The 23,244-nt window shown below is 48.2% G+C and overlaps 1 protein-coding gene and 1 long non-coding RNA gene across 2 annotated transcripts; one reads left to right on the top strand and one right to left on the bottom strand.

Moving 5' to 3' along the window:
• Window positions 1-763: 763 nt before the first annotated feature.
• Window positions 764-5,870, bottom strand: LOC139046249 (uncharacterized). Its single transcript, XR_011506084.1, has 3 exons — window positions 5,684-5,870; window positions 3,299-3,473; window positions 764-2,230 (listed from the first exon to the last, which is right to left on the bottom strand). It is a non-coding gene; the product is annotated as an uncharacterized lncRNA (long non-coding RNA).
• Window positions 5,871-6,238: 368 nt separating this feature from the next.
• Window positions 6,239-13,865, top strand: LOC123282464 (protein FAM170B-like). Its single transcript, XM_070519592.1, has 5 exons — window positions 6,239-6,256; window positions 6,300-7,479; window positions 8,074-8,170; window positions 9,629-9,706; window positions 10,865-13,865. Exons 1-2 carry the CDS (start codon window positions 6,239-6,241, stop codon window positions 7,182-7,184), a joined length of 903 nt encoding a protein of 300 aa, XP_070375693.1. The 3' UTR covers window positions 7,185-7,479; window positions 8,074-8,170; window positions 9,629-9,706; window positions 10,865-13,865.
• Window positions 13,866-23,244: the final 9,379 nt, after the last annotated feature.

Here is a 23,244-nt window from a genome sequence, read left to right as displayed (position 1 = left end):
ATACACTGATAACAGAAGAGGCAAGCTTCTGTCCTCGTCAATCTCCCACTTATGGGCGGGAAGCATACCCAAGCAACACAACGCATTTACAACATAACAGCAGCGAGGGATCTATTGTTCCTAAGGTCTCTTCTCTTCACTATGAACCTGTGCAAAGTAAACTATCTCAAAGGGACTCTGTGAACTCAAAAATAAGAGGAAGAGATTTCAGTTTGATTTTATTGGTTCTACCTGCTGCCCTATCAGATATCTTTTTTTTTTTTTAACACCTAATCAGGCAACTGACAGTGGGCATAAAGCATTTACTGCTTGGGCGATTTGAAAGACGCTCTGAGGAGAGACGCGAAGGACTCACTGACACTTCTAGTGACTTCCAGGGATTGCGGATGTGTGCTGCTGAAGATGCCAAGGGAGATGGATGGGGGCAAATCCAGGAGCTTCACCTGGAGCCGCCACTGCTCTTTGCATGCCTCTCTGCAGATATTGACACAATTAAAATTTCTGTTTCCATCATCCTGCAACTTGGAAAAGGCCTGAAGGGACTTTTCTGCAGGGCCCACTGAACGTGCATGGAAAGATAATCACTGAGACCTTAAAATTCAGGTAAAATCTTCCTCTATTTTTCTTCTTCTCATATCTCATTTCAAGGAGGTAGTGGGCTCTGCAAGTCAGATGCTGCCAAAAGCACATGGCTCTGGGGGTCTGCCCCCAAACCTCAGCTCACGAAAGTGATGACACACAGTGAACTGGAGGCTGAGGGGGAGGTGAGGCAGTGGGAGAGGAGAGTTCTAGACATTGCAGAGGGCGGGCCTGCTTCTTGCCAGTGCCCTGAAGTAGGCGGCAGCACCTGGGAGAGAAATGAAGGCACCTGGGGCAAACCTGAATGTGGGCCTCTGCCCTGGCAGGGGGCTCGTGCTCCAGCCGAGATGGAACACACAGCCAACGCTTCTAGAGACACCACACAGGATGGGACAGTGGCTGTGCTGAGGCTCGTCTCCGATGCCTCGCTCCTTCATTAGACCCTGGACATCATTGCACAAGTCTGGGGGTGACACCCTAAGAAAATTTAAGGTTAATTTTTCCTCAGTTTGGGAAGCAGAGCGTCTGAGGTAGAATTTAGTTTATTTAAAAAAATGACATAAAAAGCCGGCCCCATGGCGTGGTGGTTAAATTCGTGTGCTCCACTTCAGCAGCCTGGGGTTCACCGGTTCAGATCCTGGGCACGGACCTACACCACCTGTCAAGCCGTGCTGTGGTGGCGACCCACATGCAAAACAGAGGAAGATTGGTGTAGATGTTAGCTCAGAGACAATCGTCCTCAAGCAGAAAGAGGAAGATTGGCAACAGATGTTAGCTCAGGGCCAATCTTCCTCACCAAAAAAAACCCCCAAAACCCCCCAAAAACAAAAATCATATATAAGATAGTTTTATGAACATTCGTTTATGCACAAATTCATACTTACATATACACTTACATATACATATGATTCATTCATCTGTAGATCTATCTATAATGGCTACATATCAGACCCTAAGACCTCTGTTCTTGATTCAAAAATGACTAAGAAAAGGTCCCTCGGGCTGGCCTGGTGGTGCAGCAGTTAAGTCCGCATGTTCCGCTTTGGTGGCCCAGGGTTCGCCAGTTCAGATACCGGGTGTGGATCTATGCACCACTTGTCAAGCCATGCTGTGGCAGGCGTCCCACATATAAAGTAGGGGAAGGTGGGCACGGATGTTAGCTCAGGGCCAGTCTTCCTCAGCAAAAACAGGAGGAGTGGTGGCAGATGTTAGCTCAGGGCTAACCTTCCTCAAAAAAAAGGGGGGGGGGGCTCCTCACTGTCTGAGAAGAGAAATAGCAAAGTTGACAAGGGTATCAGTTACCTACTGCTGTGTAACAAAACAACAAATTGCAGTGGCTTAAGACAACAAGTATTTAATTAGCTCATGATTTTGCAGGTTGGCAATTTGGGGATCTCCTGGGCTGTGCCATGCTCAGCTGCTCTCTGCTGGACTTGCTCGTGTATCTGCCATCAGCTGCCGGGTCAGCAGCGGGCCAGTTGCTCAAAAGTCAACTCAGCAGCTGCAGTGAGATCCATCTCTACAGGGCGGCTCATCATCCGGGAGGCTGGCTTGGGCTCAATCTCACAGGTTCTCAGGGTTTGAAAAAGGTCAAGATGGCAAGCCCAACGTGTAAGACCATTTCACGTCTCTGCTTGAATCAGGTTTTATGCTGTCTCAATAACCAAAGGAATCATAAGACCAGCCTTTATTCAAGGAATGGAGAAAGAATCCTGCCCTTGGAGAAAGGTAGTGCAAAGTTATCACATAGGGATGTGGATGCAGAGACAGGAAGAATGTGTGGCCATTTTCATAATCAATCACCACAAGAAAACACAATCATGTGCGTTCTAAGCTATACCAAAGCGCTCCTTGAATACAGTAGGACACACAGCAGGGGGTGGGAAATTCCACCAGGGGTTGGTCAGGGAGGAATTCAAACAGGAAGTGATACTGGAACGAAATTGAGCGGGATGAGGAGATGGGAAATGGCCGAGTGCATTCAATAAACCCCACATGCTCTCCGGAGGGCACTGTACAGATGAGGGTGGGATGGTGGCCTGGAGAGAGAAAAGTCTGAGGAGATAGGATGAGGATATTGGGGCATTTTTCTTACATTTCTGAACAAGCACACATCTTTTATTCTATTGTGTTTCTGCCGACTCGTCCCTGTCCTGCCTTCTGGAATCGCACAAAACAAACCTCCTCTCTCGCCATCAGAGAGTTTTCAAGTCCCTCTGAGTAGTCAGGCCACACTCTCTGCTCACCAAATCCATTGTCTCAAGTCCTTCCTCAAAGGGTTCCACGATTTACTGGTTCCTCTTCTAAATGCCTCCAGAACAGAAGCAAAATCCAAGCCAGGAGAGGACGGCGGGCTTTCCCCAAGAGCCCTCCTAAATCTCCCAGACAGGTGGAGGTCCTGAGTCCACCCTTTTTCGGAGGCCACAATCCTATCTCTTTCTCACTGGTGCCAAGGGGAAACACGCAGAGGGCTAAGGAGCTTCCCGCTAACACTTTCCAGGGCTTGGGACTGGGAAGGTCAAGAACGGGGGCAAAATGCTCACTTGGGAGCAATGGTGCCTCCAGCTGCCAGGACAAACAGTCCAGCTCTGCAGGGGATGCCTAGGATGGAGGAGTCCTTGTGGGAGTCACCACTCATTCATTCATTCATTCATTCAACAAATGCGTGTCGAGTGCCTACTACGTGTCAGGCGCTCTCCTACTTTCTGGGATTACAGACCTGAGAGCAAGCCGGTGTTTGCCTCCACGTTGCTTACGGTCCCATTCAAGGAGACAGATTTTCAAATGAGCCTCTCCCGTGGACCTGGAGGAGCGTAAGGACGGGGGCTTTCGGGAGCTCTGCATGCTCAGGGCGAGGACATCAGCTAATCTGCGCACCCTCAGCAAGCTGTGACCTGCAGTACAACGGTAACCGTGACCATTAGCATAGTCTTCTCCTGTAACAGTCACTGTTCTAAATGCTTTCCATGGATTGACCTCTTCAGCCTCCAAATGATGCTATCAGGTGGAGAGAGTCCTTTCCATTTTACAGATCAGAAAGCGAGGCAGAGGGGCTGACCCCGTGGCCAAGCAGTTAAGTTCACCCACTCCGCCTCGGCGGCCCAGGGCTTTGCCGGTTCGGATCCTGGGCGCGGACATGGCACCGCTCGTCAGGCCAGGCTGAGGCGGCGTCCCACGTGCCGCAACTAGGAGGACCCACAACTAAAAATATACAACTATGTACCGGGGGACTTTGGGGAGAAAAAGGAAAAAATGAGATCTTTAAAAAAATGAAAAAGGAAAGTGAAGCAGAGAGGGGTCCACTTACCGGTCCAAGATCCAGTAGGTGGTGGAGCAGGGATCAAACCCAGGAGCATGGCTGGAGTCGGCTCCATGCACCACTGTGCCACCCCGTGGGAGGGGCGGACCCAGGAGGGAGGGGAGGGTCAGTCTCCTAGTCAGGGGGAACAGCCTTTGAGAAGGCTCAGAGGCAAAGGAGGTCTGAGAGGGGTTCAGAGGGGACACTGAGTGACCAGGGCTGGAGAGATGACTTCCAAACAGAGGCACAGGAGAGGTCTCGGGGAAAGATATCACCCATCCCAGTCTGTTCTCATTTTTTGCCCTCTCATCCTCTCTCCAAATGGATGGGAAGCCCCTTGAGGGCAGGGAAAAGTCCCAAATCACTTTATTACATAATTATTATATCACCTTCCCTCAGCTGCCCTCCTCACCCCTACTTCAACTGTTGCCACGTTGAGGTTCAAACTGGGCCCTCGGAACTGAGCTATGTCAGTGATGACATCACACAGGATTTACTGGACGACTTGGAGCTCACTCAGATCCCAACTGCTCTCAGAGAGGTGATGGATCTGGGATCTCCCTGTGGGGCAACACCTGTAGCTGCCGACTCACAGACATTCACGACTCACTCAGAGTCTACGACCCAAGAGAGGCTGAGATTGGGAAGAGGGAGAGAAATCCTTCCGGAGACCATCCTTGTAGTTCACCTTTGCCCCGACAGGATGAATCGGCGGCAATCCGGGAGGAAGAGGCCTATCTCTGAGACTCCAGGTAAGGAGAGGAGGAAAACAGTCTGATGGATGGGAGCTGGGAAGCCAGGGGTCTGATTTCCCCAGACAGATGGCCAGGAGAGCGAAGATGAAGGATTTGGCCAGAGGCCTGAGGCTCACTGAGGCTTTCACTGTGAACGTACCGCCATTTAGTAGACAAGTAACACATGTGTAACATGAATGAATAAATGAAGGAATGAGTGAGTGAACCGAAGGACCCCCTACTGTGAGTCTGAGGGTCTTTCCTCAATTGGCTCAGACCAGAAACTTAACTGCTCAGGCCTGAGCCCTAGGAAGGGCTTTATGGCCACGCGAAGGCAGGAAGCAAGTGAGCCCCTGGGGCAGACGGCGTGGGGCTGGGGAGAAGGGGTGAGGGGACTTGTCCCCTTCACTGTCATCGCATTTTCTACTGAGAGGGAATTAATACCTCAGGTGAGGCAGCAAAAACAGTAATCCAGAAGTGATGGAAGGGTGCTGGGTGGTTGGCCCAGTACCCCACGACGACCCCAGAGGTCTCCCTCATTCTGAGCCAGGGCTGCGGCAGAAGAGGTTCTGGGAAGACAGCACTACCCTCAGTCCAAGGCCTTGCCTTCTCCTCCTCTGTCTCCCGTCCACCTCTCCCTAGGGCTCTACGATGTGGCACAGCAAAGCTTCACTTCAGAATCGCATTCTAAATCTCTTCTTAACCTGTGTTTCTGCAGAAATCCTACAAATCCTAGTTCGGAACCCTTTCCCCAGGCAGTTCCTTTTCCCCTTGCCTCCTCCCCAACTTCCTGACAACTCCCATGTGCTGCTCGCCACAGGCCAAGCTGGTTTCCTCTTCCCTCCTGGTCTTCTGTCTGCAGATTCTGTCCACTGCCCCCTGAGGTCTTCTCCATCTCGGTCCTACCTGAACCCTTCACTCCCTCCCCCACACACACCCAAAGCTTGCTTCCATCACTTCCTTTCTGCATCCTGAACTCTCCAAACCAGCCCCGTCCTCAGAAGCATGCACAGACCCTGAGGCTGACGCAGCAAGCCCGCAGATGCCCTCGGTGAGGTTTTCATGTACTCACCACGGAGGTGGGGGATCAGGGCGCTCAGACACAGACATCTGTTTTCTGCCTTCACACTGAAGGAGCTCATCTCACGAGGAAGTGCTCAGGAGTCAGTTCCGAGCAAGCCTTTTTAAAGGTCTAGTGTTGCTTGGTTAAGAAAGGTTTAAGAAAGAAGGAAACTTGCAAGAGCCTTAACAAAGTGTACAAAATAGTATGTCTGTCAGTGGAATTTCTTCTACAAGTCCCCCCCCCCAATACCGGGTTGAAAAGAGCTGAGCATTTCTCCTGTTGGCACGCTAACACCTCTAACTATCCTAGCAAATCAACTTCATAGAAAACATCTCCCTGAGGGGTAGCATAGTTGACATTCAACAAATGTTAGGGGAAAAAAAAATTAACCTGAAGATCCTACAATTACAAACAGAAGATCGCAAAGGGTATTGTATTGTCTCCCACGACAGACCTTTGACACAGGGTACCACTGTCATTGGTACCACCGTGCTCAGGGGACTTGTGTCACCCCCAGCAGTGCAACCATCACTGGAAGGTTCGGGACCCGGGCCCGCCGGGGCAATGCGAAGATGTGACGAGGTTTCCCAGAGGTGGAGGAGGGTAGCGACGGAGAGGCCCCCAGGGACCCCCCGACACAACAGCCTGGGCTCTGAGACCAGGCCCCAGAGCTCATGGAACTCCCACTCTGTTCTCAGAGGCCTCAACCCAAGAGGACAGGGCCACACAGCCTACACCATCGGAAAACAGAAGCCGGAGCTCCAGGCCCAGGAAGACCCTCCGACTCCCAGAGACGTGTGTCTCCTCTGCTTCAGCGGAGCGGACCTCCCACTCCTCCAGCTACGGGTCGCCCAAAGAGAAGCAATGGGTGCGGTGCGCCTATTACACCCAAGTGCGCACCGTGAAGGGGGTGGCCGTCGCGTGGCAAACCGAAAGCGGGTTTGCACCCGTGGACGAGAGGCCCCGCGTCTTCGAGGCCGAGCTCTCCCAGGAGAGCACCATCGGCTCTCCCCCGAGCCCGGCTGACACGGAGTCCCTGCTCAGCGACACGGAGCCCTGTGTCCAGGAAGCCGAGGCGCACACCCCTGCGCCGGCCGTCCAGGAGCAGGAGGCGCCGCCCCGCGCGGTCACCCCGGAGTGGCTGGGGACCGGCGAGCACGGCTTCCGCTGCGTGGCCTGCTGCCGCGTGTTCCCGTCCCCGGCCGCCGTGGTGGCGCACGCCGAGCGCGGCGTCAAGGAGGGCTTCAGCTGCCGCGTCTTCTATGAGGAGCTGCTGGAGCGCCGGCGGCCCGCGTCTGCGCCGCGCCGGCCCCGACGCTGCCACCTGCTGGCCCAGAGGCGCCTGCTGGCGGCCAAGAGCAGGGAGGTGCGAGCCAAGGAGGAAGCCTGCCTGCGCCTGCAGGCGAGACTGCAAGCACAGAGCCAGGAGCTGAGGCGGCTGCGGAGCGAGCTGGCGTGGCTGCAGAGGCAGGAGGCCTGGCAGAGGCAGGGCCGCGGGGCACGCGCCTGAAGGGCCGCGCTCAGGCCCTGTGACTGCAGAGCAGGGCTGTGGGTGGGATGGGGCCTGTCGGGGAAGACCGCGGGCCAGACCGCTTAGCCACCCCGGGAGACCCTTCACTCCAGGCTGTGTGGTCCGCATCGCCAACCAAGGGCGTGGAGAGCACCACCCAGAAGGGGTGGATGAAGCGGCCTTGGGACAGCCGACTCTGCATGCCAGGTCAGGCCACAGGCTCGCCCAGCCAGGAGAAGAGAGGAGAGCCCCATCTAGATGCTGTGGAATTCGGGACCCTAAACATGGCGACCCTGTAAGGCGGGAAAGAAAACGGGACTTCAGGGGGCTCTGGAGGGCTGGGAGAGCGCCTCAGCCAAGGGAGCTCTAAAGGAAGTGTGGTTGAGAAGGGGTGTAGCTGAGTCGTCCGCAGGAGGAGGAAGCAGAAGGACTCCGGGACGCGGGGAAACAGTCTGTAGGACAGCAATGGGATAAAGCCCCTCAACCCGCTTCTCCGCCTGCCTCTGCTCCCAGCCACGTGCAGGGAGAGATAGGAAGGAGGGCCTGCAAGAGGAGAGGTGGGCTCTTAAAGGAAGCTGAGCTCACCATCCAAGTCCTCTAGCCTCACTGGGAGAAGCTGGGTTGGAGGGATGTGCCGTTCCCTCTTGGGGGGAGTGGAGGTGGCAGCTGGTGCAGAAAGACTCCATTGGTGCCATCCTTTTCTGCATAACAGGAGATCCAGTTACTGGATAAGTCCTGCAGAGGGTCTCCTAGGGTGCAAGGGAAGCAGCTTGGAAACTTTTTGGCCCCTTTATAACAAACATGTTTTGCCTCCCGGTCGTGACACATCCATGACGCTTGCCTGTTCTTTCTTTGTTCTGTGGTATAACCTGACCTATCCTGAGATCAGAGAACTGCAAGAAAACACCTGGCTGAGGATAAAGCAGCAAAAGAGAGGACATTTCCTGTGAACCCTGGAATTATAATGAAGGCAGGGGTCATCCGAGGTAAGGATGGGAAGGGTCAGGTTCATGCCCAGACTCCGTGGTGGGCAGAGAAACTAGGATCAGGGCATCAAGTCCAAGGGCCTGGGAAGCACTGGGGGTGTCGGGGCGTGTCCATGTCCCTGGGAGATGAGACGCAGAGTGACACGGGGACCCTCAGGGCACAGGATGCGTGGGTAGGGTTTCCAGGCCTGGTACATCCATCCACGGGCTGCCCTGTTTGTACTTCTCAGAGGGACAGACATGGCTCCTGAGGGTGACAGGCTCTGAAGTGGAGGGAAGCCAGGGCTTTAAGGCAGGATCAACTCTGCCTGGTGCTAATGATGAAGAAGGAAATCCTGTTGATGAGGATTATTTTAGGCTGGTTACTTTTAAAAACTGCAGACTTGAAGGAGGCTCTGAGGAGTGGGATTTGCTTGCCCTATGATGAGAGACATTTGCATTTGTGAAGGAAGTCTCCACGTGTTGGGGGTGTCTCCCTCTCTGCACCAGGAGGAAGGAGGGATGACCTTATCGCTAGAGGCTCTTAATGGGGATGGCAAGGACTTAAGTCTTGTCTATTGTGCTTGTCTGGTAACCTCATGTAGCTGACTCCCCCCCACCACCAATAGCCTCTGGGAAGCATTGGACATCCTGACTTAATCCGGTCTGATTCTTATCTAAAGTTATAGGGCCACCCAATAACCAGACCCCACCTGCACTGATACCATTTAAACAACTTTTTTTACATATTCTGTCCTTTGTCTTGGAAAGAAATAACTCACGTACCTATGCCTTCAATTTAGCCCTACTCTCAACCCATGTTTGCAGCGGCAGCGGCAGCTCCTCCTGCTCGTGGGTCCAGTCCCCATGCCAGCAGCAGCAGCTCTGACTGCCCATGGGTCCTGTCCCCATGCCGGCAGCAGCAGCTCTGACTGCCCATTGGGTCCTGTCCCCATGCCGGCAGCAGCAGCTCTGACTGCCCATAGGCCCTGACCCCGTGCTCTTCCATACTATTCTCTCAATAAAAGAGCACTCCTGCCAGACCTTGAGAGTCCAAGAAATCTCTCTTTTGACTCCTTGGCTCACCGACCCCGCATCTCTGTGATTCTCAGAGATGCGAAAGTGGAAATGGTCTGGCCATCCCAGTGGGAGGCAGAGGCTGGCTGGGACTTTCCACTGTCCAAGAGATCTTTTGTCCAAAATCTTTTTCTTCCTATAAGTTGCGAAATCCCCGTTAACTACGTCTAAGGGTAGTCTTGGAAAATGGCCTCGAATGCACCTGGGTGAGTTTTCCATTAGAACGGTTAGAGGAGTAAGGCGGGAGCACATAGCAGAGAACAAGAATCTTGCAGTGTCTGCATGTCACTTAATGAATTGTACATGGTGTCCAGCCTTCTTCCTCGCCAGTATACATGTATACTCAGCACACGTTTGAGGGTGGATGCTTTAATCCTCACAGAATACTTTGGTCATTTCTAGGTGTAGAGTCCAGAAGAAGGCATGGTCTCCAAATGGCAAGCAAGAGCTCTGCTGGGTCTGACCTCCGTACAGCTGAGGGTGTGTCTTCATTCAGTGGTTGAAATCTTTGTGTCTGACTTTAAAGATAGGCTTATCCCTATTTTTTTACAATGCAAAATTTAAAAATGCGTATCTGTGATGTTCTAACTTAGAGAGGTCTTATATTCTGATTATGATCTGTCTAACTGCAAAGTATTTTAAATTGAAAGTATAATCAGAATCATCCTCACATATGTAAGTTGCACTCCTCTCCCAAGTTGTCCAATGTTAAAAGACACATGTGTATCCTTCCCTACATCTCTCTCTGCTCAGAGACTGCTAGATTCTTAATGTTTCTGTCCCTTCAGCATTCACTGTTGGAATCCTAACCCCCAATGTGATGGAGTTAGGAGGTGGGGCGTTTGGGAGGTGACTGGGTCCTGAGGGTGGTGCCCCCATGACTGGGACTAGTGCTCTTATAGAAGAGACCCCGCAGAGTTCCCCAGCCCCTTCCACCATGTGAGGATACAAGAGTGTGAGCCCGATAGGGCCCTCGCCTGTCCATGCTGGTACCCTGAGCTTGGACTTCCAACCTCCAGGACTGTGAGAAATCAACTCCTATTGTTTATCAGCCAACCTCAGCTGTGGTATTTTGTTACAGCAGCCCAAATGGACTAAGACACACACACATATACAGTCCCAGGTACACAGGGAGGTCTGTCTGTTTCTTTGCTTTTTTAAAAATGACGTCCCACTTGGCCCACATTGTTCTGCGCCATGTTTCACTGGACAATCTATGATGGATTCCTGTCAGTCAGCAGATACAGCTAACCCTGTCTTTTTGGTTCTTCTTATTTTGACTCATGTTTACTCTTCATGATTTTGAATTATAGTATACCTTATATACACTGATATATAACTATAGAATGGAAATACATTTCATTATGCTATTTCTTTAAACACTGTCCCTTCTGCGTGTTCTCACTCATTGTCACAGTTGCAGAAGTGTGTCCAGATAATTCTAACAGTCTAATAAGTAGACTCCTTCATCATCCTTGCTTAAGCAATCATACACATACAAACATACGCTCCTACCCCTTTATGCACGTGTATATAGGTTTTCCAGTATACTCAGATATTTGTTATTGTTTTACCAAAACGGGCTCATTTCCTACATACTAATTTGCCCCTTCTTCTGCTCCTCCCTCCCTCCTCCAGTGGAATGTCGGTTCAATGCCCTCCATCAGCAAAGGTCTCAAGGACAGAGTTTAAGAGAAAGCAAAGCATTTCCCACCAACTCCTTACCTGAGAGCGTCTTCGTGAGAATTCATGGCACACATGTCTCAGGACACAGTAGATGCTGCCTTCTTTACCTTTTCCCTCCTCAAGAAGCAGGAGCCAATGCCAAGAGGTCAGGGCTCATGTCTCCGTACTTCTCACGCCTCTCGTGGTCCCATTTCTCACTCGAGTCGTAAAACTGGGAGTCAAGCAACCAGCTGTGACAAGATGAACCCAGGAAGTACTCCTCGGCTGGGATGCCTTCAAAGACCGATTATCCGAGTCCTAAGACCAGCTGACGACCTGGGACACTAAGGTGATTGGTCCTCTACCTGCAGGAAGAACAGACTGGGCTGAGGCAAGTCCTCCTTGACCCATCAGGCACCCCAAGAGGTTTTGGAGGCTCCTTCATATCATAAGTCAAAAGGCACTTCCAATCCAGTGGGAAAAGCATGGGGCAAAAGACGTTCTCCTTTGAAAGCGGAAACGGGCCCAGGACTCACAAGTGGAATGCGCTTCACCTCGGGCCGGCTTTTCAAGTTAGCGTCAGTCTGTCCCTGGTCGCCTGCACAACCAGGCTTTCCTAACCTTTCACCTCTCTCCTTCCCAGTGTCCTGTGGCCTCTGCCAGTCTTAAGGTGATAGTTGAAACCGCTGCTTGCCCACCTCCGAGGTGGCGGATTCTCAGAGTGCCAAGCGCAAACCAACCGTGCCCTTAGGGGTCCTTTAACGGAAAAGCTGCTAAAAAGAACACAATGCCCAGAATAATCCCGAGACCCTGATGAGGAGGAAGTGGAGTAGAGGTGGGTCTTTGACTGTTGGGAGTTCTCAGGGCTCAGGGGCTCCAAGTCACCAGGGTCATGCCCATTGCGGGAAATCTTTAGGGGGTTTGCAACTCCCACTAAGCCTCCTCCATGCTAGGCATCCCCTGCAGAGCTGGACTGTTTGTCCTGGCAGCTGGAGGCACCATTGCTCCCAAGTGAGCATTTTGCCCCCGTTCTTGACCTTCCCAGTCCCAAGCCCTGGAAAGTGTTAGCGGGAAGCTCCTTAGCCCTCTGCGTGTTTCCCCTTGGCACCAGTGAGAAAGAGATAGGATTGTGGCCTCCGAAAAAGGGTGGACTCAGGACCTCCACCTGTCTGGGAGATTTAGGAGGGCTCTTGGGGAAAGCCCGCCGTCCTCTCCTGGCTTGGATTTTGCTTCTGTTCTGGAGGCATTTAGAAGAGGAACCAGTAAATCGTGGAACCCTTTGAGGAAGGACTTGAGACAATGGATTTGGTGAGCAGAGAGTGTGGCCTGACTACTCAGAGGGACTTGAAAACTCTCTGATGGCGAGAGAGGAGGTTTGTTTTGTGCGATTCCAGAAGGCAGGACAGGGACGAGTCGGCAGAAACACAATAGAATAAAAGATGTGTGCTTGTTCAGAAATGTAAGAAAAATGCCCCAATATCCTCATCCTATCTCCTCAGACTTTTCTCTCTCCAGGCCACCATCCCACCCTCATCTGTACAGTGCCCTCCGGAGAGCATGTGGGGTTTATTGAATGCACTCGGCCATTTCCCATCTCCTCATCCCGCTCAATTTCGTTCCAGTATCACTTCCTGTTTGAATTCCTCCCTGACCAACCCCTGGTGGAATTTCCCACCCCCTGCTGTGTGTCCTACTGTATTCAAGGAGCGCTTTGGTATAGCTTAGAACGCACATGATTGTGTTTTCTTGTGGTGATTGATTATGAAAATGGCCACACATTCTTCCTGTCTCTGCATCCACATCCCTATGTGATAACTTTGCACTACCTTTCTCCAAGGGCAGGATTCTTTCTCCATTCCTTGAATAAAGGCTGGTCTTATGATTCCTTTGGTTATTGAGACAGCATAAAACCTGATTCAAGCAGAGACGTGAAATGGTCTTACACGTTGGGCTTGCCATCTTGACCTTTTTCAAACCCTGAGAACCCGTGAGATTGAGCCCAAGCCAGCCTCCCGGATGATGAGCCGCCCTGTAGAGATGGATCTCACTGCAGCTGCTGAGTTGACTTTTGAGCAACTGGCCCGCTGCTGACCCGGCAGCTGATGGCAGATACACGAGCAAGTCCAGCAGAGAGCAGCTGAGCATGGCACAGCCCAGGAGATCCCCAAATTGCCAACCTGCAAAATCATGAGCTAATTAAATACTTGTTGTCTTAAGCCACTGCAATTTGTTGTTTTGTTACACAGCAGTAGGTAACTGATACCCTTGTCAACTTTGCTATTTCTCTTCTCAGACAGTGAGGAGCCCCCCCCCCCTTTTTTTTGAGGAAGGTTAGCCCTGAGCTAACATCTGCCACCACTCCTCCTGTTTTTGCTGAGGAAGACTGGCCCTGAGCTAACATCCGTGCCCACCTTCCCCTACTTTATATGTGGGACGCCTGCCACAGCATGGCTTGACAAGCGGTGCATAGATCCACACCCGGGATCTGAACTGGCGAACCCTGGGCCACCAAAGCGGAACATGGGGACTTAACCGCTGCACCACCGGGCCAGCCCGAGGGACCTTTTCTTAGTCATTTTTGAATCAAGAACGGAGGTCTTAGGGTCTGATATGTAGCCATTATAGATAGATCTACAGATGAATGAATCATATGTATATGTAAGTGTATATGTAAGTATGAATTTGTGCATAAACGAATGTTCATAAAACTATCTTATATATGATTTTTGTTTTTGGGGGGTTTTGGGGGTTTTTTTTGGTGAGGAAGATTGGCCCTGAGCTAACATCTGTTGCCAATCTTCCTCTTTCTGCTTGAGGACGATTGTCTCTGAGCTAACATCTACACCAATCTTCCTCTGTTTTGCATGTGGGTCGCCACCACAGCACGGCTTGACAGGTGGTGTAGGTCCGTGCCCAGGATCTGAACCGGTGAACCCCAGGCTGCTGAAGTGGAGCACACGAATTTAACCACCACGCCATGGGGCCGGCTTTTTATGTCATTTTTTTAAATAAACTAAATTCTACCTCAGACGCTCTGCTTCCCAAACTGAGGAAAAATTAACCTTAAATTTTCTTAGGGTGTCACCCCCAGACTTGTGCAATGATGTCCAGGGTCTAATGAAGGAGCGAGGCATCGGAGACGAGCCTCAGCACAGCCACTGTCCCATCCTGTGTGGTGTCTCTAGAAGCATTGGCTGTGTGTTCCATCTCGGCTGGAGCACGAGCCCCCTGCCAGGGCAGAGGCCCACATTCAGGTTTGCCCCAGGTGCCTTCATTTCTCTCCCAGGTGCTGCCGCCTACTTCAGGGCACTGGCAAGAAGCAGGCCCGCCCTCTGCAATGTCTAGAACTCTCCTCTCCCACTGCCTCACCTCCCCCTCAGCCTCCAGTTCACTGTGTGTCATCACTTTCGTGAGCTGAGGTTTGGGGGCAGACCCCCAGAGCCATGTGCTTTTGGCAGCATCTGACTTGCAGAGCCCACTACCTCCTTGAAATGAGATATGAGAAGAAGAAAAATAGAGGAAGATTTTACCTGAATTTTAAGGTCTCAGTGATTATCTTTCCATGCACGTTCAGTGGGCCCTGCAGAAAAGTCCCTTCAGGCCTTTTCCAAGTTGCAGGATGATGGAAACAGAAATTTTAATTGTGTCAATATCTGCAGAGAGGCATGCAAAGAGCAGTGGCGGCTCCAGGTGAAGCTCCTGGATTTGCCCCCATCCATCTCCCTTGGCATCTTCAGCAGCACACATCCGCAATCCCTGGAAGTCACTAGAAGTGTCAGTGAGTCCTTCGCGTCTCTCCTCAGAGCGTCTTTCAAATCGCCCAAGCAGTAAATGCTTTATGCCCACTGTCAGTTGCCTGATTAGGTGTTAAAAAAAAAAAAAGATATCTGATAGGGCAGCAGGTAGAACCAATAAAATCAAACTGAAATCTCTTCCTCTTATTTTTGAGTTCACAGAGTCCCTTTGAGATAGTTTACTTTGCACAGGTTCATAGTGAAGAGAAGAGACCTTAGGAACAATAGATCCCTCGCTGCTGTTATGTTGTAAATGCGTTGTGTTGCTTGGGTATGCTTCCCGCCCATAAGTGGGAGATTGACGAGGACAGAAGCTTGCCTCTTCTGTTATCAGTGTATCTCTGGTGCGCTGGGCAGTGCCTGGCTCCTGAGTAGGAAACACCAGAAAATATGTGTTGAATGAATGAATGAGTGTTGGTGAGTTTGTTAACTTTGCCTTGCTCTCTTTATTTACATCAGTGAAAATAGAGATTACTATTCATCCAATTCAGGATTAAATAAGATGAGAAGAGAGCTTGTATAACGAAGTGATAGGAAAAACAAATAAGACTTTCTGTCTGCGCAATTGAATGTATCCCTTGTCACTTTGCTTTGGAGGGAGACACTCGGCATCTTGCACACACATTGTAGGGTGTGAAAGCCCTGAGGTCCATTGGTCTGGCTTTGTGTAGAAATGCAGAAAGTGATTCAATCGAAAAGGAAATCCTGCTCTAGTTCAAGCATTACCTTTTAGAAATTTTTTAAGTGGGTAAACAATATCTGAAAGTAGCATAATTTCCATGTTTTCTTACTTCCAATTTTGGGAAAGAGGAGAGGCTGGGAGGCCGATTTAGTGTTTTGAAAATTTAGCCGATTTGGAATAGCTAAAGAGAGGGCACCACACATTTTTACTCTCTATTGTCATTGATTGAGTGTTCATGACATAGGCCACCATGTTGCACAACTCCAGGGGTTGCCATTTACATCACAGTTCATGCAAATAATACTTCCTGGGGCTGTCCAGTGCACAGCCTTCGCAAATGCATTTAGTGCCCTACTGACAGTGTGTCAGACAAAGTCCTTTGTCTGTATATTCAATTTTATTCTCCATGCCACGCTTTGAAGTAAGGGTGATTTAGAGAACAGCGCACTGTGACTTAGGTTAGATGACTTGTTGAAGGCCACAAATTAATCATTGCAATCCTCCAAACTTTCCAGCCTTCATCAGTGTCGTTATGCCACCAAATTATCCGGAAGGGACTCTGGGAATTGATTAGTCCTGCCACCCTATATTTGGTGCATATTTTGCCTCAGGCCACATTAGTTAGTTCTCGTGATTCCTTACTCATGCTCCTGTCCTGACAACATGCCACGAGGCTAAGAAATCCTACTGAAGATTCAGACTTGAGTGAAAGCAGTGCAGATTCCACTGGGAGCACTGATTCCCACTCACAGGAACCTGAGGCCTGAATTCACATTCCGTCAGCTGATCCCTCCAGGAGGTTTGGCTTGTTCCTCCAAGATGCTGCTTCTCCCTAAGCCTCCATCTCAAGCCTAGAGGAGGACCTCCAGGAAGGCAGAGCAGAGCTGAAGGGCCCAGGATCAGTGATAAGGGAGACTAGTTGTACCAGTCTGTCCAGGGGCCTCACTCTGTGTGTGGCCCAGTGTGTGGCTCTGTGCTTGCCACCAGAGAATTCAGCATGCAGCACGTCTGTTCTGGATCACATGACGACAGAAGTCTGTAGGGCTCTGGGCAGCTGTTCGTGCCCCCAGTGTAGCTCTCCTTCCACCTCCCTAGAACCGGATTAAGATCCAGTCCAACTCAACAGTGTTCGCACATGTAAATTGAATGGTCATTTATTGCTGCAACAGCTGGGGCTTTTTTGTTTGTTTGTTTGTTTGTTTGTTTGTTTGCTGAGGAAGATTCACCATGAGCTAACCTCCCTGCCAGTCTTCCTCTGTTTTTCAGTATGTGCGTCACCAGCACAGCATGGCCACTAACAGAGCGGCGTAGGTCTGCACTCGGGAACTGAACCCGGGCCGCTGAACTGGAGCACACTGCACTTCACCGCTAGGCCGCTGGGGCTGGCCCCAATTTTCTTTTTCTTAATAGTTTCCAGGTAGAAAATTGTGCATTTCTTTATTTTAAAACATTCTGTCATTACGTTTTAATGGCGTTTCTTAAAAATAGAACACGACTGGGTTTGAGAGTCTAATCTGAATTTCCGTGCTCTTTTACTGAGATTTTTGTAATCTTTTCACCTTGTTTTCTTATTACTGCTACATTTAGGCTCTCAACTCTAACGTTACATTTTCTGTTTTCTTTTGTACTTTTTCACTTTTCTACTTTCCCAGCTTCTCGTTAGAGTGCTTACATTTCCCCTATTCCTTTTTTACCTTCTAGTGGTTTGAAAGTTAGTAGCTTAGTGGTTTAGTAGTTAGTAGTAATTTACTAGTTACTCTTAGAATTTTTTAACATGTGTATTTGATTTCACACTTTATAAAGTTCATATCTATGTTCTCCCGCAAAACAGGATAAAGACTGCATTTTGGACACCATAATATTTAAAGCTCCTCCAGTTAATTAGTAGTAGTCATAGTGCTTTATTTATTTCTTTATTTTTTGTGAGGAAGATTGGCCCTGAACTAGCATCTGTTACCAATCTTCCTCTTTTTGCTTGAGGAAGCTTGTCACTGAGCTAACATCTGTGCCAGTCTTTGTCTATTTTGTACGTGGGATGCTGCCACAGCATGGCTTGATGAGCGGTGTGTGGGTCTGCATCCGGGATCCGAATCCGTGAACCCCAGGCTGCCAAGGCAGAGCGGGCGAACTTAACTACGATGCCACTGGGCTGGCCCCTGGACGTAGTGCTGTATTTTTAATCGTCGAATCTCATTTAGATTTACCAATGTGTTTAGCCATTTCTTTGCTCACTGTTGTCGCTTGTCACCCATACCTTCCTCTGGGTTCGATTTTTTTATTACAGGCACGCGTTCTATTAACTGTGCTTTAAGTGATGATCTTCTGCTAATAAACACTCTCAGTCATTGTCTGAAGATGTTTTTATTTCATTCTCACTACTAAACTGCAGTTTAGGGGTCTTCCACGGCTTCTGTTAAGAGTTCAGCTGCTAAGTCTAGCTGTTACTTATATGTTACTCAAGAACATTCATCTTTTTAATCTGGTTGCTTTAAATTTTTTCTTTTTGATTTTGGTTTTCTTCAAACAGTATGTTAGTTGTTTTATTTTGATGCTGATGTTTTGGTTTGGGTTTTGTTTTGTTTTTAATTTTTGCGCTTCGGGTTCACAGGGATTTGAATCAGTATCTTGATGTCTTTCATCAGCTTTTGAAATTTCTCAGCCATTTTCTCTTCAAATATGTCTTCTGCTCCGTTCTCTCTTCTTTCCTTCTGGAACCCCAAGTACGCATATGTTAGCACTATATCCTCTGTGCTTTTAATCTGCTCTTCGGTGTTCACCATCCTTTTGCTCTCCATGCTTCACTTTGGGTGTTTTCTTCAGACCTTCTTCTAAGTCACTAATTCTCTCTTCAGTTGTGTTTAACCTACTGTTAAACCCACTCATTGGGGATTTATTATTTTGGTTACATCTTACATGTTAGAATTCACAATTTCTTTCTATTTTGCAGCTTCAAGTTCTCTGCAAAAATTCTCCACCTTGTCTTTTTTCTCCTTGTATATAACAAGCACAGGTATTTTAAAGTCATATCTGATCATGCTAATAACTGAACCTCTGTGGGTCTGTTTCCACTGTCTGTTGTTTCTGCTGTCTTTTGTCCATGTTGCTGTGTCTCCTCCTAGCCTGGTTATTATTTATTGGTGCCAGAGGGGTTTTTTGCAAAAATGTTTGTAGAAACAACTTGAAAAGGTTCTTACCTCCGCCAGAGAACGTTTATGTTTGTTTCTGCCAGTCTCCTAGGATCAATACCAGCCCAGGACCCCTCCAAACGAGGTACAAGAGCTGAAATGATTTGGAGCTGAGCTCAGTCCCCATGACCGCCTGTCTGCTTCCAGCTCCCACTCGCTCCTGTCTTACAGTCCCTGAAGGCCCCATCCCCAAGCACGGGGTGCTTACCAGGGTTCCACCTCCTCCGTATTGTGGTCTGGTATTTCTTCTCATCTTCTTAGCAATACGAAGCCTCAAGTAGATGGTTTTGTCCTGGTTTTAGTATTTTGTTAAGCTTTCATAGTTTCCTCAGCGAGAATATTGATCAAACTTTCCTGACTCACCATTACCAGAGGTGCAGCTTTGTATTTTCCAAAACTGTTTCGTTATATTTTGTCCACCGTTTCCATGTAGTTCGGCCTAACATGTGGCCAAACCCTGTTTTCCAAATTCTCTGTAATGTGTGTATATATATTAATTTTAAAGTCAGTAAAAAGTTATTTCCTTTACAAATAATCCTTTTCATCATATTTAGGATGAATGATGAGGCAGGTTTTTTTCCCCATAAGAACTGAAGAGACTGTAGCTCATCTGCATTGTGTGTAAGTGACGTCTACTGACTGCTATGTGCCCGGCCCGTGGTGGCTCACATGCTTTAAAGCATTTATCTTCCCAACAACCCACAAGATAGAGACTGCTATTAACTGCATTTTACAGTCAAGGAAAATGAGGAGACACAATTATTTGTGACAGAACCAAGGTTCAGACTAGACGATCTGATTTCTGAGCCCACACTCTTAGTGCAACCCCCCACCCCACTCCCCCACACTAACTGTGTAGGGCTGGCTTAAAAGAAAACTCTTCAAATTAAAATAGGATCCTTCTGAGCCTCACTGAATTAAAAATAAATGGGGACTGTGTATATTTGACACCATTAGTTGGCAAGATATTCTATATGCACCAAGAAATCTACATTCGTGAAATTCCTTCCACAAGTGTTGACAAAGATGTGGAGGAACTGGAACTCTCCTACCCTGCTGGTGGGAATGCAAAATAGTACGGCCACTTTGGAAAATGACTTGGCTGTTTAGAAAAAAGTTAAAATTGCACCTACCATAATACCTGTCATATTGCTAACTATTTACCCCCCGATAATAAAAGCCTATGTCCACAAAACCCTTGTACGTGAATGTCTATGGTGGCTCTTTTTATTTATAGCCCAAAGCTGGAAACGACCCAAATGCTCATCAACAGGTGAACAGATAAACAAGTTTTCACATACTCATCCTATAGACTACTTTCTTGTTAGTGCTGTCAGCTTGATTCCGACTCCTAGAGATTCTGTGTCCTGCCTGGTCTTTTTGCGCCATCCTCTCACTTCTAGCACTATATCAGACAATGCTCCGCTGCTGTTTGTAGGGTTTTCATGGCCAGTTTTGGGAGGAAGTGGGTGGCCAGGTCCTTCTTCCTAGTCTGCCTAGTCTAGAAGCTCTGCTGAAACCTGTCCTCCATGGGTCACCCTGCTCGTATTTGAAATCCCAGTGGTGTAGCTTTTAGCATCACAGCAACATGCAGCCGACACAGCGTGACAACCGATGAATGGGTGGTGTGGTTGCCTGACAGGGAAACGAACCCGGGCTGCGGTGGCGAGAGCACCAGACTTTAACCGCTAGATCACCAGAGCGGGCTACTACAGGCCACGACTTGGCAATAAAAAGGAACAGCTATTGACACACTCAATAACATGATGGAATCTCAAAATAATTATGCTGGTGAAAGAAGCCAGACAAAAAGCAGTACATACTGGATAATTCTATTCATAAAAATTCCAGAAAACGCAAACCAATCATAGGTAAGTGTCAGAAAAGCAGGTCAGAGGTTAGCCTGGGAATGGTGGGAAGGAGGGGCTGAGGGAATTGAGAGAGGATGAATCCAAAGGCCACAAAGAAACTTTTGGGGGTTGATGTGAAAGTTCATTATCTTGACTGTGCTGATGGTTTCATGTATGCGTACGTGTCAAAACTCATCTGATTATGCACTTTAAAATGTGCAATTGTGTGTCAGTTATACTTCAATAAAGCTGCAGAAATTTAAATTAAATAAGAACAAATAGAGAGTATACGCATTTGATAGCATTAATTGGTTAGATATTCTGTGAATACCAAGAAAATACACATTGGAAAATCGCTAACATGCCTTCTTAGCCTCTGATTACTTTAATTCCGAAATATATCTGTCACCCAATGTCTATCTGATGTCCGTACTACTAGGTTAAGTATGAAAATGGATATATTCTTGAAATGATTTTAAAGAGCATATTTGATTTTAACAAACAAAGGCTACTTCTGATGATAAAAATTTCTCACCGTATATTTCATGAATCTTGTATTTTGCACTCAAAGATAGCATAAACTATCCCAAATATGGACATTTCCCTCACATAAAAATAAATCCTCTTTCCTCTACCGCTTGGCTCTCTAGGGAGCTTCCAAACAACATTCTATCCTGCTTGTTGTAACTCCGGCAAGTAAACAAATAGAGACAAATATGCACAGCTAAATAAAATTATCAATACAGAATAATGTCCTTCTGTTTTAGTTTTGTGCTTGGAATAAATGTTTAATTTCCAAGAAAATATGGGTGTGAACGTAATCTTTGATTTCATTGGTGCTTGATTAAGCCCCACGCCTCTGTGCCTATCGCTAAGCTGGGTTTTCATTTTGCTGTGGTTTGCACACGGCTAAAGCCTTTCCTTTTGAAATGAAAATAGAAAAAGTCAGTGTATCAGCTTCAAAAAGGCACATCAAGCAGCATCCGCATAATGAATGGAGAGAGAAAGCAGTTATGGGTTTTCTGTTCACCAAATCCTAAGCGGCTTAATTAGCCAGTAAAGACACATTTGTAATGGGTGAAATGCACTTTGTTGAGCACTGCTGCATTTGCAAGTTGATTTCTGGCTGGAAAAGCAGCTCCTTGTGGAGTTTGAAACAAGAAAGAGTTTGAGAACGATTCTAGTCCAATGATTCCCCAATTCAGCCTTTGGATTGATGGTGGTCCTTGAAGATATGTTTATTAATAAAGAGAGCGAGAGAAGACTGAAGTAATTTTTCATAAAAATAAACGGACTCAATTTAAAGCCTAGGAGTCAAAACAAGCCAATAAACACACACAAAATCAAGCATAAATCACTACTTTAGGACAAAACTATTTTCCTTGGAAAATAGAAGCACATACACTGATGCATTTCTCTGTCACTGTGGCAGGCAGATTTCTAGGATGGTCCCCAATGACTCCACCCCCTGGGGTTCACCCCCTGCTGTGATGCCCTCCCCTGAGTGTGGGCTGCACCCAGTGACTCGCTTCTAATGACTAGAAAAGAATAGAGTAGAACAGAACAGAATAGAATAGAATGAGGCAAAAGTGATTGATGTCGCCTCCCAGATTCAGGTATGAAAGACCATGTTTTCCCCCTTGGCTGGCACTCTCTCTGACCTTTCTTGCTCACGTGCTCTGAGGAAGCCAGCAGCCGCCCGCGTGGTGAGCTGCCCCACGGAGACGCCCACGGGCAAGGCCCTGAGGGCGGCCTGTGGCCAAAACCAGCGAGGAACCAAATCCTGCCAACAGCCAGGTAAGCTTGGGGCAGACCCTCTCCTAGTCCACCAGGAGCTGACTGGAGCCCAGCCGACAGCTGGATTGCAGGCTTGGGAGAGACCCGGAAGCAGAGCACCCAAATAAACCAGAATTCTGTCCTGCGGAAGCCACGAGATACTTAATGGTGTTGTTTTAGGCCACTATGGCTCGGAGCGCATCTCACCACGTCTATACACAGAGTCATGAAGAGACTTTTGTAAACAAGACGATAGATCGGAAGTCATAAGAGATAAGATGAACGTATTTGTCTTAAAAAAAAAAAAAACAATGCTGCTTTAATTTTATACGGCAAAAGATATAAAATTCAAAGTAACTAACTTCTGTTTCACAGAGGAAACTGTATTATAAATTCAACAGAAAAAATGGTGGACTGGAAAAAAATCAACACATACGGTAAAGAATTAGTTATCTATAATGTACAAATTAATTTTAAAAGGATAAGAATAGGCAGTTCACAGAAAAGCATAGCCGACTGGCCAATAAGCCTATAAAAAGATGCTCAAAACCCCTCCAGGTCTGTTAAGCCCATCAGGCGGACAAGATTAGAATGGATTGTGAACTCCCCTTCTGGTAAGCTTTCTGGGAAAAGGAGACTCTGACATACCGCTGATAGAAATGGGAATCGTTCTAGACCCTTAGAAGACAGTCAGGCGGTAAGTTTGAAATTCAAAACATACTCTTTGATCCTGGAATCTCACTACTGGGATTCTACCCACAGGGAATAAAACACAAAAACACGAAACTTCACATACAAGGATGTTTACTGCCGCATATTATACTGGCCAAACGCAGAAACAACGTGAATGCGTGTCAGTAAAGGAGACGGTGAGTAAGGTGGGGGGCATCGACGTCCTGATGTCCTGTGCAGGTAAACGAGTTTGTGTGTCAGTTCCATGTTGAGTGAGGACAGAGGTGCAGGGAAGCGTGCGTGATGCCATCTCATTCCTAGAAAGCAAGGATCCCCAGTGCGATTTCACTCACACATATGAGAGAAAGACAGACAAGGAGAGAGAGGAATGGAA

The sequence above is a fragment of the Equus asinus genome, chromosome 2 (genome assembly GCF_041296235.1).
Source record: "Equus asinus isolate D_3611 breed Donkey chromosome 2, EquAss-T2T_v2, whole genome shotgun sequence".
Classification (NCBI taxonomy): Eukaryota; Metazoa; Chordata; class Mammalia; order Perissodactyla; family Equidae; genus Equus; species Equus asinus.
This window is presented reverse-complemented; position numbering and strand designations above follow the sequence as displayed.